Below are 17,684 nucleotides of genomic sequence, written 5' to 3' on the forward strand. Positions count from 1 at the left end.
TCCCGTTCATCTCGAGTGCTTGTCACGTTGGCAACACCCCCTTTTATGGTCCAATCTGGTGTTGGAGCTTGAACCTGCTCAACACCGTCTGATCAGAATAAAACTGTTTGTGGGACGGTTGCTACCTTATTAAGAACTAAGAGAAAGACTGTGAGGAAGACAGAATCCTGGGACGAGGCTCCCAGCCGGAGAGAGGAGTCAGGAAAGGGCGAGAGCACCTATGGCAGATTTGGTCGTTTTTCTTCGGAATTTTCTTTCTCTTTGTGCCTGGAGAAAGCCCTTCGCAGCTACAGGAGAACTGCGAGCAGTAGGTGAGTGTCATATACACAATCACACAAAACATGGAGCTCATCCAGCCACCTCCCAGCTGCATGGCCTTGGTCAGTGAGTGACTCATCCCCATTTTACAGATGCGCAAGTCGTGGCTTAGAGAGACCCCTCCACCCTCGAGGGTTTGAACACTCCTTGGCAAGCACATCCGCCATCCTGCCCCCAGCCCTGCCAGCCCAGCACGTCCCTGACTCCTGACCAAGGAGCCCCTGTGTGCTCCCTTTTCCTAGGTCCACCTGTGTCCTCACAGGGACTGCCCCCCAACTGTGGATGTTTTTGCCTGCAAACTATTTTCTCAAGAGGAGCCTTCTCCTCAGAGAGGCGATTTGTAACTGACGCGAACTAGTTAAAACATCAGCATCCTGCTGCCCTGCTCCCAGATGAGCTTCTGCCTGTAGCCCCGTCTCCTTTCCCTGAGGCAGAGGCTGACCTTGTTTAAGGGGGTCACAGCATTACACCCTGGGCTCTCCCACCAGCCTACGTTCTCCTGGTGTGCCGGATGCCACAACACCCCACAGATCAGCAGGAAGGCTCAGGGGCCAGCTCTTCCTTCCCTGGGACTGGAAATAACTGAGCGAAATGTTCCTTCCGATAAAGCCAACAAGCATTTATCTTCAGAAACCAGGAGGTGAATTTTTTCCAAAGCACCCATCACCTTTTAAAGATGTCTAGAAAAACACAAATATGAGCTGTTAGGGTTGCCATCCAATTTTCCTGCTCTTTAGGGGCAATTTGTAGAATGGAGAGAAAATGTTTTCAAGGCTCTTGGCCCAGCAGGACCAGCTTCAGAGCCGAGGACACATCCGAACCAGAGCCAGAGGGATTAGAGAGGTAACAGGTAACATCGGAGCCCTCAGCTCTGCAGGAGGAACAGGAATTCCTGCTATAAATGGTGAGTGTTATTCAAAGGCCAGAAGGTAGCTGTTAGGGGAAATCAATATGGCAAGCAGGGCTCTGGTTGACCCAAACACCTTGGTCTCCAGAAATAGAACAAGCACTAATTAGGACCGGGAAAGAGTCTGTTCTATAATATCTTTTAGGGCCATTATTTCCCTGCACCTGTTTTCAAAACAAGGAGCTTAAGCCTCCACTCAAAAGTTGACCTTTTTAGATCTTAGGTTTCCATATTAATGAATGATCTCATCGAAAATGACCCTGCATCAAAAGAAAGGGCAAATGCCCAGGGTCCAAGGTCACCGCTTAAAGCAAACAATCAAAGCTATAAACCAACTTCACCACCTCCCACCACCGCCCCCTTTACTAACCATATTCCAACCATCCCAGATCTTCCTTTTGACCCTCAAAAATATTTCACTTGCTGTTTGTTCTCCCTGGAAAATTCTCCTCTTGGTTCTTCATATAGCTGCTTCTCTCTCCTTCTTCAAGTCTTCACTAAAAGTCACTTTCCCAGAGAGCCCTCTCTGACCCCACCTGTGAGAGTTCACTCCTCCCTCCCATCCCCCAGCACCATGTCTCATTTCCCTGTCTGTTGACTTTGTAGCACTGATTACTATGTGAATTTTTGTTTGCTTCCTTTTGTTTTTCTCTCTCTCATTTCAATAGAATGTTAAGCTCCATGAGGGCAGGAATCTTTCTCTGTTTTATTCACCATTATATCACCAGTGCCCAGAATTCTTATTGCCATTGAGGAGGTACTCAAGAAATAGTTGTTGAGTGGATGGATGGATGGATGGATGGATGGGTGGATGGATGAATGGATGGATGGGTGGATGGATGGTGGTGGCTTAACTGGGACAGGGAATTGAAAGGATGAACAGATTTTACTTCTCACTTTATATTTCTCTCATGGTGAGATTATGGAAAGTTTTGCTTTTTGTTTACATTTTTACAATTAAAAAATATTATAAAGAACTTTGTAAAAAATAAGGATATGTAAATCACACCAAAATTAAGGGTCTCTCTCTCTCTCTCTCTCTCCCCCCCCCCCCCTCTCATCTGAGATTTTTGCAGGCTTCTTAAAGAATTCATGAACAGAGAAACAAAGGCTATGGATTGAGCTGATGACAGTAATGGTAATTACAATAGAACAGTAATAAGACTAGTTCATGTAAGGTGCTAGGACAGGTGCCAAAGACAGGAAAGCTCCATGACAGTTGGACATAATTTCACTTAATTCTCACAGCAGTTCTGATGCGTATTTTATAACCAATCACTTTACAGATGAGGATGTGGGGTTAGAGCGTGTCTCAGAGTCACCGACCTGGTAGGAGGAGGACCCTACTGAAGCCGGACAGAAGCTGAGCTGGGTACCACTGTCGCCTGGCTCCCACCACTTAGGCTGTGTGACACCGAGCAAGCCAACCTCCATGCTCTGCTTTCATCTGGAAAATGGGGCTAACTAAAGTAGCTATTCTTGTTAGGTATTATTGTAAAAAGTAAGTGAGTTAATGCATGCAAAGTAATTGGAATAGTAGGAAGCCTAATTCAGGAATTTCGTGAGTCTTAGTTATGATTTTAAAATTATTATAAGTATTATTATCTTCTCAATAATAAATAGGTACAGTACAGTAATCAAAATAGTATTGAGCATACAGGAAGAATTTAATAACTCTAAGCTATAATTTAATGATTGTTAGAATAATAGCAATCTCCTCAGTGTTACATGTGCTGTTATTACTATTCTTACTACCACATAGAGAAGAATGTGCCAGTAACTGTGATTCTTCAAGCTTTGAGGGAGTCCGTTAAAGAGCGGTTGGCTCTGTTACCCAGAACCTTGTCACACTCTGTTATCAAAGGCAGATGAGTCGCCCTAAGAATGAAAGAAATGTGCAGGATGGCCTCCCACGCCACACCCCTAGCCGTTTCCCTGGAGGAGGTACCCAAACAGCTGTTAGACATCACTCCATAGGAGTTACTCCTGACTCAGAATTGCTCTTCATCTCATGGGGTATGATGCTGAATCTTTAGGATTCTGGCTTCAGTGACTAGGAAACTCCTTGATCCACACCACCCTCCACCCCTGGGGAGAAGAAGGGCTGCATTTTATCCCATGACTCATCTGATTTCCTAAAAGATCCCCTTTCTTCTAGGGAATGATGATGGCATGGATGGAGGAAGGAGCTATTATACACTGCCCACATCACTGGCATCATGAGGCGTAGATATGAACTGCATTTTTAGAGCCAGGATGCTCACTCTGCTAGGAATTCTGGGAAACAAGAGGTCTATTCTGCTTTATGTGATGCATTTGTTAACTCCTCAACGGGCTCACGATGGATCGAAAAGACTTTTTAAACATTTTACAGCATCACATTGTGTGTGACTTCAAATCTTCACACAAAAGAAATATTCAGAGATCTAGTATTGCCTGGAACATCGAAGAATCAGTACAATAATCAAAAACAACACATTATTTTACTAGCACCCTTTCCGTGGTTTAAAAGTACAATAAAGCAAGGATCTCGACGAGCCAGGTCTGTGAAATACAGTTCATGAAATCACAAGGACATGTTCACAATCCGAGACCCTGGCGTCTTCATCTAGCCCACCCAGTCCTGAAGCTTCAGTGAGGATCGACTACAGACACATCAGTGTGCCTGGGTCCATGGGGATTAAAAAAGAAAAAAAGTCAAGAACAGAGTTTTGCTCTTGTAAGGTGGGAGTAGAGGCCAAGGAAAAGAAGAAGAGAGAAAGAAGGTAGAATTTCCGCAAAAGACACCACATAGAAGGGGAAGAGGGCTAGAGGGAGGTTGGGGACGAAGGTGGTGGGTAGGACTGGGACATGAAGAGACAGGGAATTTGTCACCCGGAATTCCTGTGGCTAATGCAACACAGATGTACTTTGGTCTAATAATGGTTTTATTTGTATTCTGGTCAGGCAGACAGGACCATTATAAGGGTCTGAAACAAATGCATGTAAAAATCTGTCAGATCCGAGACCACTGGAAGTTTCCAGCAACAGGTGGCACAGCTTCCTTGGTAAATAGTGGGCACTCATGACCTCATGGGCTACCCAAGATTTCAGAACCACAGACCATAAGCACACATGGAACGAAGAAGAGACGATACTGCTTAGATGCTTCAAACCAAGACACCCCCACCCACTCAGCCATCAAGGATTTTAATACCAATAAGAACTCCAGCTCTCCCTAGCTGTAGAATATTAAGCAAGTCAATTCACCTCAGTCAGCTCAGTCGCGTTTTCTGTAAGATGGGAATAATAATGCCTCTTTGCAGGGTTGTCAGGATTGCCTTTGATAGGTACTAAGCTCATGGCTCTTGACTGATAAAAGAAAATCAATAAATGATAGCTTCTATTATTACCATCATCACCATGCTAAAGAACCAGGATTTGGCTTCTGGGCCACAATGTTCTCTTCTGTAAAATTAGAGGGTGGGGCCAGATTCCTAAGAGCACTTAGAGTTCTAATATAGCCCCTTGATTTCACTTTTGCTTGCATGGTCTGAGAACTGCCTCTTTTTTTTCCTGGTTGAGTCATGAGTAGCCGGTCAAGATACATTGCTTTTGGATGCAGAATGTGGGCCGTGCCATATCCCTGCTATCTTGGGCTTATCTTAGTTTCCTGATATTGCCTAGTTTCAGTATTACTGATTGGTTTTTCCAGTTTCTCTCTTTCCCCTTTTTTTTCCTCCTCCAGAGCAGGGATCAGCAAATTCTTCTTCTTTTTTTTTTAATCCAGGGCCATGGCCAAACTGCAACCAAGGTTCAAGCCCTTAGCGGGAACCAAACCCAGGACTCTCTGGTCTGCGGGCTGACGCTCTAATCACTGAGCCAAACCAGCCAGGACAGGATTAGCAAATTCTTTAAAAAAAAAATTTTTTTTTCTTTATTGATTTTAGAGAGAGAGGAAGGGAGGAGGAGAGAGAGATAGAAACATCGATGAGAGAGAACATCAATTGGCCGCCTCCTGCATGTTCCCCACTGGGGATTTGGCCCACAACCTGGGCATATGCCCTGACGGGGAATTGAATGGGTGACCTCTTAGAGCATGGGCCCACGCCTAACCACTGACCCACACTGGCCGGGCAGGAATCAGCAAATTCTTTATGGAAAGGGCCAAACAGTAAGTATTTCAAACTTTTAGCCTATACAGACTAGGTCAGAACTATTCAACTCTGCTGTTTAGCACAATAGCAACTCCAGACAATATGCAAATAAGTAGGTGTGGCTGAATGTAAATTTCAGATAATGTCCATGCATGTAGAATATTGTTACTCTTTTGATTTTTTTTTTTTTTTCAGCGAAATAAAGACAGAAAGCCCATTCTTACCTCCCAGTCCACACAAAACAACTGGCAGATACAATTTGCCTCACGGGCAAGTTTTTCTTCCCATTTTCTAGGAAAAGCTCCAAAAAAGAGATTTGCAACCCTTTCCCAAAGTCTTTCCAGAGAACCCTTTGCCTGGTCCACACCCACCCATTCTTTCCTGCTGGGGGAGCTCCAGTATTTTCTGGAGACCCCAAGAGCTTCTCATGCCCTCCCCGCAACACACAAGATGGAGTAAGAACAAGCCCACTTACCACATGATCATGATCACTAACTTCATCACGATCTCGTTCAGAATGTTGAAGAACTCCACCATCAGCTTGGCCTGCTCTCCCATCTTCCCCATGGCGATGCCGAAAGCGATGAAAAACCCTATCAGGCCTGTTGGGCGAAGCACATTGCACAGAGGACGCATGATCAGGCACCTGTTTCTTCTCACTTGCTCTTCACCATTCCCGATGGAGGGAGCCACAGGCTCACACCTGCTACCCACCCGACGCACGAGGCACGAAAAGGCAGAAGCATTAGATGTCATGCTGAAAATACCTTCCCCCAATGACGACGGCTTTCTGCTTTCTTACTCAACTACCTGAGCCCGTTGAACTATCAGCCGTGAGCTGCCGGAAGAAAATGAATTCCTTTTCATTTCCAACTAAAAAGTACTCTCTTCTCGCTCCTCCTCACTGTGAAATCATGTGTAAGCAGATTTTATTAGCACACAGATTCATGGAAAAAGGCCTGTTGGGACTTGGGGATTAGCATGCAAACTTGGGAGCCCTCATGAGAAAAGCAGAGACCAATTAGCCAATACAGTCTCTGCCAGGGTTATGTCTAGATTGGCTTGGTGTTATCCTGAACGAATGCATGGCTGGTGTGTTTCACTCTAGAAAAATCCTACATGTAAAATCACTTGTCTATGGCTATGTGACTTACGTGAGAAGGCGGAGGAATGTCGAGAAATCAAATGAAAACAGAGAAATCCAGAACAGTTGGGGAACCCCAGCTGACCCAGTTTGTTTGGGTTTAACTTGTTGATTCATTCATCATCATTCTTTTCAAGGTCAAAATGGTTACAATGCTGTTTTTTTTTTTTTTTCCAAATCTTCATTGTTGGATGTAAAATGTATTACAGATGTTCCACATTTTCCCCCCATTGACCCCCTCCTCCCCACTCCCACCCCCCTCCCACCTTTTCCCACACTATTGTCTGTGTCCATTGGTTATGCATATAAGTTCTTTGGTTTATTTCTTCCCACCCACCCCCAACCCCTTTCCCTTTGAGGTTTGCCAGTCTAGCAATGAATTTGTGCTTCTTAATCCCTTTACCTTTTTCACCCATTCCCCCAACCCCCCTCCCAACTGGCAACCAACAAAATGTTCTCTGTATCTATGAGAATGTTTCTGTTCTTCCTGTTCATTTTGTTTGTAGATCCATTGTCCATAGATATGTATTCATTGCCATTTTGTTTGTTCATATATTTTATCTTTTTCTTCAAAAAGACCCTTCATCATTTCATATAATAATGGTTTGGTAGTGATGAACTCCTTTAACTTTTTCTTGTCTGGGAAAGTTTTTATATGTCCATTGATTCTAAATGACAGCTTTGCAGGATAGAGTAATTTTGGTTGTAGGTTCTTGGTTTTTAAATTGCATGTTTTTCAGGATCTTAAGGACAGAATATAACCATGGTTACTTCCTAGCCCCTCAAACCCTTCTCCCTTCACTTGATATCATTTGACTGACATCTAAATCCAGCCCCCGTCAGCCTCCAGGGTCAGTCCTAACCCCCAGCCGGAGGCTGAGGAGCTCCGTCCCTGCCTCTGGATGTCAGCATCGGATGGCACCGGGCCTCGCCCAGCACCAACGCGCAACCTTGGGTCTCAATTCCGTGTTGGCTTTTGCCTCATTCCCTGTGCCTGAGTTGTAGTTTTTTTAATCCTCGCCGGAGGATATTTTTCCATTTATCTTCAGATAGAGTGTGAGGGAGAAAGACACATCGACTGGTTGCCTCCCACACAACCTGACTAGGGCTGGGGACCAAACCACAACCGAGGCAGATGCTCTTGACTGGAATCAAACCCGCGACTCTTTATACCGAAAGCCGATGCTCCAACCGCTGAGTCACACTGGCCTGGTCCCTGTGCCTGAGTTTTCAGTCCTAGAAATCTACTCTATACTTTAGTTCCTCCAAGGCCTGGCCTTTCTCTCCTTACCAAACCCCTGGAGTCTCACTCAGACTCACCCTGGGACTGGGCGCACTACCATGGCTAGCAACATCCCCGTGACTGCCTGGGGACAGTCTGTATTTCTGATTGCCACCATGTCCCTGCCCCTCCCCACCCCTGGCGTATTACTATTTTGGGGGCTCCAGTTCTGAAGAACTGCATGGACTATAAGCTAATGCCACTGTCCCCTTGGCCACACGACCTTGCTGCCGTCTCACTTTTCTCTCTGCTCTGCGGTATGGGCCAGCCTCGTCCTCTCTCTCCTCCTCCTCCTCCCGCCCCCACCCTGTCCCGCTTTGGCCGGCCTCACTGCCATCCCTCCCTCGCTTGCCCGTTTCCTACTGTGCCCAGCTATGCATCAGGGAAACTGTAATCTGATTCTCTGAGAGGGGAATTTTTCCTCTGAACCTCTGATTTTACCTTTTCCCCAGTCACCAAAACCACTCACCACCCCACACCAAGCACATATTAACCTAGATTACTCAGCTCCCCTTCACTGGACCCTCTACATCTTCAGGAAGGAGAATCCAGTACTTGTACTTGAGGTTGTTAATCCTTGACCTTTAATATTTCCCCTTTTCAGTTCTTCGCTAGAAAGATTGACAAGTGACTTACAAGAGAGTCACTGGCCATGCAGCAGAGGCTCAGTGAGAATTAGATCCGGGACAGAGTGGCCTAGTTCAGCGGCAATGTATGACATCAAATCCAGGCTGTTCTTAGCCCTTCTCTTACGCCCATGGAGAGGAGTTTGCGAGGTGCATGGTGAGAAATCGTCTGCACATTCTGCTGAGAGCAGGTAGTATTACCTGGTTAATCCCACTAGGGGGATGTAAGAGAAAATTAGCAAGGTCTCAAGGTCCCAAAGAACTGGAATTAAAACGTTGCCCTTGCAGGGTGTGCAGACGCTGCTCGTACCAGCGAGTGCAGGAGCGGGCTGTGTGAAGGTGTGCTCTCTCACAGGTGACTTAAGCAGCGGGAACAGAGGAGCCCAGACGTGGTCTGGAGGCTTTCTGGGAAGGGAACGAACCGTTCAAGAAGCGCGAGGCCAGAACCAGGGTTTTATCTCCACGTATTGCAATACTTGATCCTCGGGACTTTCCAAAGCCGAAGCCAAAAGCAAAACACAAAGAAAATCACCATCTTCGCTTTTGGAAAACTATGGAAAGAACCCCAGTTATTTCAGCTGTGATCTGTAAATGGGAAGTTTCTCCGCAGTCTAACTTCCCTTGGCTTTCCAGAGCCTCGAGCTGCAATTGGAAACCCATGTCCAGCTTGTTATTTCCCTCTGGAAACACTGACTCACGGAACTCACTCTGGAGCAGTGGTGTTTCGTTTGAACAAAGCCCTCTTAGACTTGGTCACTGGGGTTGAGTGAGTTGTGTTGAAATTCCTCCCTACAGTCGAAGTTTGTGTGACTTCCCAGAATCCACCGAAACTCTGGAAAAGACCTCGAAAGTCTTCTGAATGATTCACTCCAAAGCTCCGGGCCCATTACTCATGGCTTCAGCCTCCTCCAGAATGTACGGGAGACTGTGAAGCCACATTGACCAGACGGTTTGGGGAAGCAAGGGTAGCTGGGAAGGTCCTGAAAGGGTCACAAGCATCTGGGCAGCGGGACACATGAGCTGCTCAGGGGTGGATGCTGAGGATATTTTCAAACTCTCCTTCTCAGAGGACCATCCCAACTCTCCCCTCTCTCCTTCCTCCTTCATCTCACACTGATGTCAAGTGTTTGTGTATCTTCCGTTGCCTGGCAACCGAGTCAGCTTATCACCACCCTCACTCCCACTTACCCAACACTCACTTACCCAACCAGCTTCCTGCAAGGCCAGAAAGAGAGCTCCCTCACTGAAGCTTCTGCTTTTCAATAGCTGGGCAATCCTGCCTCCACCCCCCTCTCCCACCCATTCTGGATAAATAGGACCCAGGTTATCACATTTAAAACAAACAAACAGGATACCTAGTTATAATGTGAATTTCAGATAAACAGTGAATTAAAAAAAAATTTTTTTTTTAAAATATCAGTATGTCCCATGCAATATTTGGGCCATACACTAAAAAAAATTATCTGTGGTTTATCTGAAACCCACATTGTTCACATTTCACTGGGCATTCTGTAGTCTATCTGACAAGCCTCCTAAAGAGACGGGGTGTTCGGCCTCCTAGACGGCCAAGGGGAAGGACCCCTGAGCCCACCCATTCCAAACAGCGCTCACTCAAATCCTTAGAAATCTAGCTTGCATGGCTCAACACACTTCCTCCACCCAGGTGCCCCATCTCCCCAGTTTAAGGCCAAATGTTCCTCTTTGTCTTGGAGACACTGTTCTAATAGTGGGTGGGGATCAGGGTGGGGAGTAGGCCCAGGGGCAGGGGGGAGTAAACTGAGCAAACGGGAGCCATTCCCAAGATGGGGGTCTCCATCCTCTGTGGAGGGTGTTTTCTGTTAGTTCCTCAGCTCACCGTTAACGATGACAGCAGAGCACATGAGTAAAGCCCATGGCAATAACTGTGTTCTACATACATAGTCTCATTGCATCGTCATAATTACCTACAAAGGAAATGCTCGATCCATCCCCACTTCACCACTGAAGCCCGAATGTGGGCCAGCTGACCATGGTCAGGTAACAAATGAGTAGTCCATAAGGGACCCAAGCCCAGGCTGTCCAACTCCAGACCTAAGAACCCCTAGAATGGCACGCTAGGAAGGCTCTGGGCGGGGGAAGAGGGCTCATTAGAAGTCTAGCAAGTTCAACAAGATAATTTCCTTTGGATAAGCTTCTTTGGACACCAACAGCCAACACTATATCCCTGAGAGCACTGCATTTGTTTACAGACTGCGAGGGCTGGGTGGGACATCCCCCATGCCCGGCGCAGCACAAAGTATACAAGGGCAACTCAAACAAGAATGCTTCAGAATGAAAGAATTGGATGTGTAAAGAACTGGAGAGTCGGAGAAAGGGACCTGCCACCACCACCAGAAAGTCAGGGAAAGTGCCCAGTGAATGTTCCTCCCGTCTCTTTCCCCATACCGACCTCTAGTCGGCACGTCTCTGCGGTGTCACTTCTGCCCACCTCCCTCTTCCCAGTCCCTCACGGGGTGCCGGGGCTGAGATGCGGGAGAGGCTGGCCACTGTCTCTGAGGCAAAGGCGCCTCCCCCAGGGAGCTGGACACCAGGTTGCCTACCTAAGACATTCATGCCGTCCTTGAACTCAAGGCCCTTCTTGATAACCACTTTCATTTCCTCGGGTGCCTCCGTCGCCGTCTCGGTCAGCAGGGAGATGGCAGAGGTGGTGACATTGCTCTCCTCTTCTGACTGAGGTGCCTCCAGGACTTTCTTTGTCACTGTTTGAATCTAATGGCGTGAAAGAGAGAAACACACATCCCGATGAGGTTTGGTCTAAAAGGACACCAACAGCCTGATCGCTTACGTATTTGAAAGGTCCCAGGTATGCTGAAAGCAACTAAGAAATGCCAAAACAAGGTTCTGAACATTGGGGAGCGTTTTACGTTTGTGTTTAACAAGCTGAGGTTCTATTACACATGTAAGGCGGGATACGACGGTCTGCATCACGTGCTAATCAGGATTTATAACACTCATTTGTAACAAACTACAGACGGAATGATGCAGTAATGGGGCATGAGCCTACGCGGGGCTAGATGCCTGCTTCGTCTATCCCTGCGACTGTATCCCTGTACCGCAGGGCGGCATCTCACGTCCAGCGTGGACGTTCTTCATACTTGCACTGTCCCATTGGATGACCCTCCCGGCCCCTTGAACGGAGCCTGGTTGAGAAGAGGGCAAGGGTCCTGGTGGGGGTTAGATCAGCACCTCATGATCTGCCTGTTTAGCTCCTTCCTGCCTGATTCCTGTGGGACAAAGTCTTCACAGACCAACTCATGGGGGTCCGTCCAGGGCCAGGCTCTGCGGGGATCTCCATCTGGGTACCAGATGAGCCAGCTGCCAGCAGCCACCACGGCAGGGCCATCGGCTTGTAATTCAGATCCCAGTATAAGGTGGGAAGACACCAGCTCCTTCTGGGTAACGGTGCCAAGCCCTACTGAACGCTCCCCAAGCATCTCTGTGCGATTGGCCCCCCAAGCAGCTCAAGTGCGATTCCTCGAGGTCTGTGGCAGCTGTCCTGTTTTGAAAGGTGCCGGGCACCCCGCATGCAGAGTGCTCTGAGGGCTCCCATCTGAGCCCAGAGGAACACCGCCAGCAGGGCCACGGACACAGAACCTCATCGGGATCCTGGGGTGGCGGTGCCGGCACGCAGTAGGCCACAGATGGCTGAACCCCGAACAGATGTGGAAAAGGAAGCACGGAGAACTCAAGTGACTTGGCAGACATCATAGAGTTACTGGCAGAGCTGGGACTGCAGTTCGGATGGCCCGACCTCCAGAGTTCTTTCCACCACACGTGCCGCACAACAGGCTCTCTGGGGCCGGGCCGCCGCAGCTGGGCCGAGAGCGGGCAACGCGCCTCTGACCACTTCTCCGAAACGGAGAGAACGAAGCACCGCGTCCTCCGAGGTCAGGCAGGGTGCTCTCTGGTCTAACCTGGCCACACGCTCTTGCACAGGGAGGGAGAAAGCCCAGGCTGAGTGTGAGGTGGGGGGCTAGCAGGTGTGGGCCCCTTGGTCTGGGCAATGTTGGCAGGAAGAGAGAATTCAGGAGTGATCAGAAGGGAAGCTTCCATGAGCAACAGAGCCACGCTCCCAGGAACAATGGGGGAAACAGAAGCCCACTGTAGACCTGTCCTAAGAGCAGTAAAGAAACCAGGGCTTGAGTTCAAAGCAAGCAACTTCATCTCCTAAGCAGGCTGGCTCGGGGACCAGCACGGTATATATAGAGAGAGTGCCAGTTAGCACCCCTTCCTTAGCCTGTTTCCCATCTGGCTTCCCATCTGCTCCCCATCTGGCTTCCCCCGCCTGGCATGGCTGCTGCTAATACAGCTCCTTGCGACCCGTGGCACCAAAGAGGCCCTGAGAATCGCAGCACATATCCAACCCAGAGTCACTGGGGCTCAGCAGGGGTTGGCAATTGCATTTTGGGGGCGGCTGGGAAAACGGACTTTTCCTCCAAGTGGCCTGTTGCCTAAGACAATTCTTCTTTGATTTCCTGGAAACGGCTGCAGGAAGCTTCTCGGTTCTAGTTTAGTTCCCAGAGCCAATGGGAACTGAGATGAATTCTAGCCGTAGGGTCAGACAACAGGCTGGCGAGTGGGGACCAAGCAGTATCTCAGCGGTTTCACTTCGTAGAGTCATCCGGTTCTAAGAATCACAGGTTTATAAAAATCGAGATGCCTGCATGCAGTTGTTGGTAGGGGTATACATTGCTCTAAACATGTCAGGGCCACTTTGCAACACCCAGGAAATTCAAGATATAAAACTCTTTGGCAGGGCATTTCAGCTTCTAGGAATGTATCCTTTAGAAATACTATGCATGACAAAAGGAAGCAGGAGAGAGAGAGAGAGAGAGAGAGAGAGAGAGAGAGAGAGAGAGAGAGAGAAAGCTAAAACACTTTTAAATGAAAAGGCAAAATTCTCAACATGAGTAGCTCCAGAGAAGGGCAGGGAAGACTTGAACTTTTACTTTATGTACATCTGTACAATTTTTTTTTTTTTTTTTTATCCTCACCCGAGGATATTTTTCCATTTTTTGTACAGATAGAGTGGGAGGGAGAGAGAGAGAGAGATATCGACGTGAAGGGACTGGGGACAAACTGCAACCGAAGTACGTGCCCTTAGCGGGAACCGAACCCGGGTCTCTCCGGACCGCAGGCCGACGCTCTAACTGCTGAGCCAAACTGGCCAAGGCCATCTGTACAATTTAAACCTTCCACAGTCCTCGTGTATTACTTCCACAGTTTAAAAAATACCAAATTCCCAGGCCACCTTGGAGATTTTGATTCTGTAGAGCATGTGTGTTTTTTTAAACACACCACAAGTGGTTTTGCTCTACTGCCAAGATCAAGAACCACTAGAACTCTAGAGGGTTGTGGGCAAAGGTGATAAAAATGTGCCCCTGGAGAGTGTAGAGACAGGGGGAAAAAAAGACAGACAGACAAAAACAGGAAAAAAAAGGAGAAGTGGTATCATGAGCTAAAAGAAAAGGGAGGGGTAAACAAAATCCACACGAATTCAAGCCCCAAATTTTGCCCCAGATCACCTCATTCACCCCTAGACAGAGATCATTAAATGTTAAGAAAATTGCTCCGCGGGGCTGATTCACTGAAGCAGACTCTAAGCCTGCAACTGGGGCACGGGAGCATGGAGAGGTGAGAACACCGGAACCGTGGCTTACCTGCTGAAAACAGGCTTGGACAAGGTTTTCCGGGAAGAGATTTCGAATAAGGTCCAGAAAGGCATCCAGGCTGGACACTTCATCATTCTTCTTTCCAGGCCCCAGCTGCTTCTTAAGTTTGGGGTTCCCTGGATGGATAGCCAAGACCAAGATGACCCCCAGGACTGCAGCGATGATGGTGGTGGACATGTAATACACCATGGCTCGGGTGCCCAGGCGGCCACTGGCTTTAGCATCCAGGCCCGACAACCCTGGATTGAAAAGAAATCCGGAAGGATTAATTCTGTGATGTTTCTGTTAATTACCCATCTCTTCATACCTAGAATTTGGCTTCCCATGAGTCAAATGCATTAATGCGTAATTCAACCTCTTTCTCCTGAATAGCTGGTCAACCCCACAGTTTGCAATTCTATCTTCCAAGGACATTTTTGAGATTTCTAGAGCACTGGGGAGGGTTGGAGATCCATGGTCGACAGTTTATAAACTGATCGGTGACTACTGTTTGTCAGTCTACAACACTGAGTTAAAATAAAGCTGAGTACATTCAAGTTTTAATTTTGAGATTATGCTCTTTCTGCTTAGTTGGTGTCAAAATAGTCTTTCTTTTACGAAGGGATGGTTCTGCCACATGCTAGCTTTTTACTTGTTTTCTTTGTTGTTGTTGCTTTTAACATCCTCAAATGGGAAAATAAGAATCTGGTAGCCCTGTGTCAAGCCTCACAATTTCTGATTATGTTACTGGTCCTTGAAATTGAGTCTGGAATGGTGTTGAAGCATAGCCCTCTTATATTCTCGGTCTTGTGTAGGGATTGAAGAACACGTGTATGTATAAAGCACCCCCAAAAGAGGGGTGCTTCATCGGCACTGTGGGAGGTTCTATGATTGGCGGAGGAAATTCCAGCAAGTCACAAAAACTCCAGACTTCATGGGTATTTTTCCAGTTGTTTCTTCAGTTTTTCTACTTCCTGGTTTCAGTTCCTGCTTTTACTGAAAAGAGAGACTGTACCCATTTTTGCCTGGGGGGAGGAAGTCATTGATGTTAGCTTTGCTGAATTAAGCTGACCCATATATGACCCACTTCTGCTTAACAACCTGCAGTCTAATTCTAGCCAGCGGAAGCTAGGTTTCCTTACCAGGTTGGCCAGCATACAATCTCTTCAACATGCATGGAGAAAATTTTCTCTGGTTCGGAAAGGAGCTTTTAAAATGAAAGCACAGCTTCACTCAGTCTGGGGCTGAATGACAAGGCTTCCCGGACACCAAGTCCCAGCATTTCCAGTCACCGGTTCACTGGTTGACCGGCTATGAGACTGTAGAACAGCCTGACTTAGCATCTGAATCTCTTGGAATTACCAGAGCCTCACTTCCTTCGCAAGGTGGACAGTCCGGAGGGACAACTTTCTCAAGGTCACCCAGCCTGGTGGCACCTAAATATAGACCAAAGCCCGAGTCTCATGCTTAACTCAGAGCTTGGTCTCTAAACTACAATAATTTATATGCTGTTCTAATAATGTCATTTGGTAAGGAGAGTACCAGTATAAGCCCATGGAGGGGAAAAAAGTCTTTTTTTTTTTTTTTTTTTTTTTTTATTGATTTTGTCTCAGAGAGAGAGGAAGGAAGAGAGAGATAGAAACATCGATCAGCTAGCTCCCTCCTGTACACCCTGCACTGTGGATCAAGCCCACAACTCGGGCATGTGCCCTAATTGGGAATCGAACCAGGACCTCTCAGTCCATGGGACGACACTCAGTCCATTGAGCCACACCACCCAGGCAAAAAATTATTTCATATAAAACAATTTTTTTCAGCCAAAACAAGTGACTATGTTATACATGAGAGTATAACTTTCTTCTGAAAAGGTCAAAGAGCTTTTGCATATCTAACATTTCGTGTATTTCAATACTTACTTCTCCCTACACCCAATTAAATAGTAAAGACAAATTTCCTTTTCTACGTATTACCTTTATCAGTTTCTGAACAAACTCTAATTTAGAAAGTGAGAAAAATATACAATAAAAATTAAAATCACTACAGATACCATCATTTTTAACATAAGCTGTTTCCTTTTTATCTTTTGTTGTTGGACAGACAGATGGACTGATCAATAGATGGCAAACTTTTTTTAGGGTCGACTGTCCCCATTTTGGAGACAGGAAAATGACGGCTCTAAAGAGAAATGACACAGACGATCACATTCATTCCTTCAACTAAACTGAGATTCAGTGGTCAATCCAAAAGCCGGAGCAAGAGTATGACCCACTGTGGCCAGGCACCAGAGAGGTGGACTTACCCGTGATTAAGCTGGAGATGATTAGAGGGAGAATGAGCATTTTTAGCATCCTCATGAGTATATCCCCAGGGAAGGCTATTAACATAACCACATCAGGATGGATAGGAGATGCCAAGCGAAGAAGCCCTCCACATACTGCGCCCAGGATGACACCTACAAGGACAGGGAGAAACATCTGATTTATTATATATATATATATTTTTACTCTAATCAAATGAATAGCTTTAAGGATTTGTTTCAGTCACACTGACCTTTATCAGAAGATGAATGACATGTAACAAAAATACCAAAAGATACGTGAAACTGATGTTGATGACTAGTAAGAGAACATTCTGCATCTCCAACTATCCCAATAGGCAGCTCTGGGATAGTCTAGGGGAGCCTTCTGAAGGCTTTATAGGAAGTATGTCATGGCAACCGGACGCTAACATTTTGAGGCTGTTGTCCACGTGTAGAGTCAGAGATTGTCAGTAGAAATCATCGAGGTGGCAGATTTTGCTTCTCCTCTCAGCCTGGGCCTGGCCACATGGCATGGTGTTTAATGTACCTCTTCCCTTTTTAATTGAATTCCCAATAAACAGAACATTTGATTGATTAAGCTGATGTGAGTTTTTTTTTTCTTTTTCTTCTATTCCTTTAACTTCCAATAATTTCCTCATAGCTTACCCTCAAGAAGCTTTGTCCTTGACTTCTATAGCCTCTTATATAGTCTTTAGACTTGCTGATCTTATGGGAGGTCAAGGAGGGTCTCTAACAATATGTCATTTGGGAGGGAACGATTTGGGTCAAGGTGCTGGCAGGGGCCTTTCGCTTTGCACATTCAGGGATTCCACAGGAAAACTTCAGATCTCTCCAAACAGGCGGCCAACATAAACAGCCCTGTGGAAACCACAAAGGTCAGTGCACCGCAGGCTGGGGGCGGGGAGGGAGTTCCACGTCTGTGGGCAACAGCGTTAACCCCAGGGATGCAAAAGGAAGAACGTGGCCAACAGCTTGACCTTTGCTTCTCCTACGGGTGAAAGATACACTTCTTCCAGACCTGTGATGAATGGCATGTGTTTATGTGGACGGTAACCCTTGGAAAATCCTATCGGGCCTGTGGGTTTTTTTCTTTGCGTGAACGGAGCTATGGCAAACTCTCCTCGGAGATGACTGACTCCAAGCAGGAGCCGTGGGAGGAAGGGAGAGGGCACGCGTGGGGGTGGGGAGGGGAGTTGTTCATGGCTTCTGAGCACCGCCTAAGTGATCACTGAAGAAGGGAGGGGTCAAGAGAGGAAATGGT

The 17,684-nt window shown here is 46.9% G+C and overlaps 1 protein-coding gene across 1 annotated transcript in view; it reads right to left on the minus strand.

Annotated features, from left to right (window-relative positions):
- The window catches only part of SLC1A2 (solute carrier family 1 member 2), a 131,654-nt gene that overhangs the window by 28,261 nt on the left and 85,709 nt on the right, over positions 1-17,684 (minus strand). Inside the window, exons 3-6 of the mRNA XM_036257994.1 lie at positions 16,403-16,555; positions 14,113-14,363; positions 10,993-11,161; positions 5,837-5,963 (exon numbers count right to left, since the gene is read on the minus strand). Coding sequence (XP_036113887.1) covers positions 5,837-5,963; positions 10,993-11,161; positions 14,113-14,363; positions 16,403-16,555 — 700 coding nt within the window. The remainder of the gene's footprint in view (positions 1-5,836; positions 5,964-10,992; positions 11,162-14,112; positions 14,364-16,402; positions 16,556-17,684) is intronic.

This window comes from Molossus molossus, unplaced genomic scaffold, assembly GCF_014108415.1.
Source record: "Molossus molossus isolate mMolMol1 unplaced genomic scaffold, mMolMol1.p scaffold_m16_p_13, whole genome shotgun sequence".
Lineage (NCBI taxonomy): Eukaryota > Metazoa > Chordata > Mammalia > Chiroptera > Molossidae > Molossus > Molossus molossus.